The sequence below is a fragment of the Condylura cristata genome, unplaced genomic scaffold, assembly GCF_000260355.1.
Source record: "Condylura cristata isolate star-nosed mole 26May11 unplaced genomic scaffold, ConCri1.0 scaffold00022, whole genome shotgun sequence".
In the NCBI taxonomy this organism is placed as follows: domain Eukaryota; kingdom Metazoa; phylum Chordata; class Mammalia; order Eulipotyphla; family Talpidae; genus Condylura; species Condylura cristata.
This window is the reverse complement of record NW_004567123.1, coordinates 27,293,957-27,298,842: the sequence shown is the minus strand read 5'-3', so window position 1 is coordinate 27,298,842 and position 4,886 is coordinate 27,293,957. Positions and strand designations below refer to the sequence as shown.

At 43.1% G+C, this 4,886-nt stretch overlaps 1 protein-coding gene across 1 annotated transcript in view; it reads right to left on the bottom strand.

Annotated features, from left to right (window-relative positions):
* Positions 1-1,539: 1,539 nt before the first annotated feature.
* The window catches only part of SRSF6 (serine/arginine-rich splicing factor 6), a 3,779-nt gene continuing 432 nt past the window's right edge, over positions 1,540-4,886 (bottom strand). Inside the window, exons 2-6 of the mRNA XM_004687389.2 lie at positions 4,687-4,835; positions 3,258-3,382; positions 2,919-3,127; positions 2,579-2,662; positions 1,540-2,475 (exon numbers count right to left, since the gene is read on the bottom strand). Coding sequence (XP_004687446.1) covers positions 2,124-2,475; positions 2,579-2,662; positions 2,919-3,127; positions 3,258-3,382; positions 4,687-4,835 — 919 coding nt within the window. The 3' untranslated portion in view covers positions 1,540-2,123. The remainder of the gene's footprint in view (positions 2,476-2,578; positions 2,663-2,918; positions 3,128-3,257; positions 3,383-4,686; positions 4,836-4,886) is intronic.

The following is a 4,886-nucleotide window of genomic DNA, read 5'->3' as shown; positions in this document are numbered from 1 at the left end:
AGCAACTAGGCACTAAGTGGGAATGCACAATAAACACAAGCCTTTCCCTTAGTAAGCATTTTATTAAAGTGATTAGAGCATGAATGATATGGGTTAACAAGGCAGGAGAAAGATCCCAAAATTTAAGGTGGTAACAAAGGAAGAGTCAAGGGAACAGGCAGGATTCAAAATGGCTTGTAAGGGACTGGGGGAACCTGGATGATGCCAACGCCCTTTGCTGTCAGCGCCCCACTTGATACTGATAAGGTGTGGCAAGCTACCGACTCAGGTTCTATTCCCAAGGAAACAAAGAACCAACACTTTTGCTTTCTAGGCAGCCAGCATTACAAATGCTTTGGCATAGCCAATGATGCAGGTCACAGAATGGGAATGTTTTTAAGCCAGTCTTTGCCAATACTAGAAAACTTTTACCAGGTTTACTTACACAATTGCTCACCAAAGAGCAGCTAATGCGGTAGCCAAACCCAAGTCTTACCAAGTCATGTAACAAACACAGGAGCCCAGGTAAAGCACCTTGCATGCTTCTACAAAAATTTCACAATGTAATATTCTTCCCAACTTCCTTTTAAAAGGCTGTGGTTTAAAAGTGTTTGCTCTTTCCATGAAAGTGAGCACATGGCTGAAGTCATTCTTTACCTTGTACTTAAAATTCTGAAAGCCAAAGGGTTGACTTCTGTACTTTCAAATAGACAAAATAATGCACTGCAATTATAGGCACTAGTTTCTTACCTCAAATTTTAAAGTTTCTATTGAAGGAGGAAAAAAAAAAAAAGAGGTACCAAAAATTAAGAAAATTCATGGAAGCATCAAGCTTTTGGAGACTATATTCCTAAAATTAGATTCCAAGATTTTATAACATTAAGTCCAGGAATTAATTTAATTCAATTTTTTTCACACAGCCTCATCTTATTTGGTGTATTCTGAGCTGTCTGAACCTACAAAACACATCCACCATCATGCTTGCCCCTCCAACCTGTGGCCAAATGAGCAGTGCACACCAAGCCCCAGCACAAACTGTTTTACTGGGACACATACCTGCAGCATTCCAGTCTCTATTGATCCTACACTTTATTCAGAATATACACAAAATTTTGAAGCTACCCACTTAAACTTGTCACACCAGCCACACATTATCAAGTTTATGAGGAAGGTGGGACCAAATACCATCTACCTCAGTTACACCAACAGGGACTGTTTCTAATTAATTAGTAACTCATTTGTAAAGCGATGTGTGAAGTATAAAGACCCTCCAGGAGAAAAATGCAGCAGCTGCGAAATTTCTACTCCAAGACCACTTCCATCTCTTCTTAACATTAAACCTCTCACACCAACCACCAGCCTGCTTTGAAAGTGAGTGCACTGGGCTGAGCAAGACCCCCAAGGACAAGAACTACTTCTTGAAATGTTTAAATTTCAACTTGAAACCTTCATTTAAAATTAACTAACCTAAGCAAATTTACATAACAGATTGACTACAAAGATGTTTATTTTCTTGTTGAAGAGGCAGAGAGGAGGCTGGCAAATTTAACAGCACAAAAATAATGTTACCAAATTGAATAATTTATTGCTGGTCTGAGGCTTGCTGTTTTACACTTAAGTAGAATTTACACTGTTCCCACAAACAATGTCTAAAGAAATTTAACAGTGACCTATGCAATAAGGCAATCATCTTGGTAGCAAACTTTTATTGAAATCTTACATAACTCAAGCTTTATAAAAAGCCAACATAATTGAAAATTTGGTTCTCCCTCTAAAGCCTTAAGTATTCAAAGCTTGAAACGGTTAATTTAAAGTAAGCAAACAAATAAAACAACAAAACCCCTGCAGCAGATCCTGCTGAAATACTTAAAAAAAATCTAAATGAGCTTAATCTTTACAAAAGTTATTTTAGCTCAAAAGCTATAAAATCAAAGTTATCTTAATTCTACAAAGAAGGGAGAAGGTCTTTGACTTCATGCCACCATTTCTTTAGAACCTCAACTTTTCCACCAAATTTGGCCACAAATCAAATTTCGGTTTTAGGAGATTCCTCCTGTAGAAGAGGCCAAGTACAAATATGGAAGAGTAACTGCCTAAGTAGGAAAGTGTTCCATAATAGTGTGCAAAGAACTTGGAGTTCTGGGTTAATCTCTGGAACTCGATCTGGACCGTGACCTTGACTTTGACCGGGATCTTGAAGCTCTTTTTGGTGGAGGGGACACAGACCGAGCCTTAGAGGGTGGAGCAGGTGGGGGTGAGTTGGAACGAGACTGGCTCCTTGATCTAGACTTTGACTTTACATCACCTTTACCATTTTCTTTGGGGGAACGAGATCGAGAACGAGACCTGCTTCGAGATTTCTCATACTCATCCTTAGATCTGCTTCGCGAGCGAGAACGCGAGCCCCGATCAGATTTGGGCTTAGATTTGCTCTTTGATCTAGATTTCCTGCCTTTTGATCGGGAACGTGATCGACCTTTGCTCCGAGACCTGGATCTGGACAAAAAAAGCCAGATTTGTTTTTTAATACCTTGCTGGAACATACAAGTAGTCCACAAAAATAGTATCGCTCAGAAAAGACCCAATGCACATCATTTACCTGGAGCGACTTTTTGAGATACTTCGAGACCTACTGCGGCTGCTCCTCCGACTCCTACTTCGTGACCTTCTTCTAGACCTTGACCTGTAACAAGTTAACAATATTTACTGAAATACAGCTCAACAAGAATTTTTGAGCGGTTTACCAAACAAAAAACTCCCACGCAAATTTGGTTACCACTTAAGTCTACTGTCAAAACATCTGGTAAAGAATTCAATGATATACAACCAAGATGACTAAGCAGTGACCTATTTTTAATGAAGCATCAACACTACCAGAACTTTTTTTTTCCTTCTTGGCAATATACTGTCTTCCCGTTCCAGATCCATCAACAAATTACCTTGATCTGCTTCCGGAGTAAGATCGCCTATGGCTTGTTCGTGGTTTATCTTCAATGAGTCTAATATTTCTTCCATTTATTTCTGTACCATCCAGTTTATCCAAAGCACGCTTCATATCAGAATAGGAGCGAAACTCTATTACACCTTCATTGGTGCGCTCTTTGTGAGCATCCGCATAAGTTACTTCACCTGCTTGTCTCATGAAATCCTAAGAGTGATAAAACCAGTCAGACTCAGAAATGTAGAAGTGTACAATTATACCCGATTATCAGAAACAGAAAAGGTGGACAAGACACCAGCCTTACGCATTAACATTAACCTCAAACTATACCACATACCTTTAAATCTTGCCAACTGCAACGACTAGACAGATTTTCTACAATAAGCCTGAATTCTGTACGAACAGGTGGTCCATATTTGTCTCTGCCAGAAGTTCTCCGACTGCTGTATCCACCTCCACCACCTTTATCATACGAAGAGAACAGTTAGGTGCTTTGAAATGATAGAAATGCATGTTTTTGAAAGTTAGTACAAACATATCAACTTTTATTTACTGGAGTAGGACTTTGCTATTATACTGCTAAACCTTCGATACAGTTGTGATTTGCCATAAATTAAATTAAGGGCAAGTCAAACAGACTAAATTCCAACTAAACTTCTCCTACAACTGTTAGAGAGTGACTGCTCCTTTATTCAATTTACCTCGCTAAGTTTTATTTTACAGAACATTGTAAAATATAAAACTTAACTGATTACATGCATTTCTACATTTTACAAAAATGTTTACTAGTTACACTAAGTACTTACATCACAGTGTGAGGTTTTTGGTGGTGGTTTGGCCACAAAACACGCAAGGTAACAGTCACCTAGTTCAGATTAACCAGTTTTGTCTAACCCTTGGAATCCTCACCATCACCCTGCGTCTAATGGCAAAAGGCTGCTGTCGTCATGGCTTCCGGTAAGGTCAGCCAAAGGGTCATAGGGCAAGGGTCACACAATGTATGGAAAAGCCAAGGCCAATCAGGAAAGGCAGTCATCTTAGCCTCAGTGGACACAGCCTCAGCCCCATTGGTCACTTTCAAATTGAAACATCAAGGACTTGTTAAAAAGTTTGAATTCAACATGCAACAATTTCAACATCAAACATTTAACATAACCAAAATCCCCCCACCTCCTCCCATTAACATGCCCCGACTAGTTCAAATGCAGCATAAAGCTTATTTATATCTATTTTGTGGTATGACACCACATTTAATTCAAAACAGTATTTTCTCTGGCGCCCCTGCCAATTCAATAGCATTTTAAAACTTACACTTAAAACTCCTCCCCTTTCCCCTTACCCCGCCCCCCCTCCACCCCACCCCAACCTGTCTCCAAACTTGTAGGCTAAACATTCCATTTCTAACTAAAAGCACTGACAGGAAAGTAAGGGGGTTAACAACCAGTAACAACCACCCCTCGCTTCCTCCGCGGGAAAAGCCCACGTCAGTGCTGACAGGGGCCCAGCAGAAGCCACCCCCCTCCCAACTTGGCCCTCAAGCCCCCAAACCCAGGCTAGGCAAAATCCCAAACCCAGTCCCCGCGCTCCGGCGTCCCGTGACTGCCGCGGGCAGGCGTGAAGGCAGCGGGGCCCGGGGACACCCGCGTCAGAAGACACCCCACCGCCCCCGCGCCTGCCCGGGCTGGGAGGCCCCACCCCGCCCGCCTAAGCCTGCACCCGCCCCACCAGGGCCCCAAGGACGCGGAGCGCGCGGGGGTCGGACTCACTGCGGCTTCCGTAGCTGTAGCCGTCGCGATCGCGGCGCGGGCCCCGGGCGTGCTCCACGATCACGCGCTCGCCGCAGAGCTCCTTGCCGTTCAGCTCGTAAACGGCGTCGTCGGCGTCGCGGGAGTCCTCGAACTCCACGAAGCCGTACCTGGGGGCGGCGCGAGGCCCGGCGACGGGCGGGGCGTCGTTAGGCGGGGGC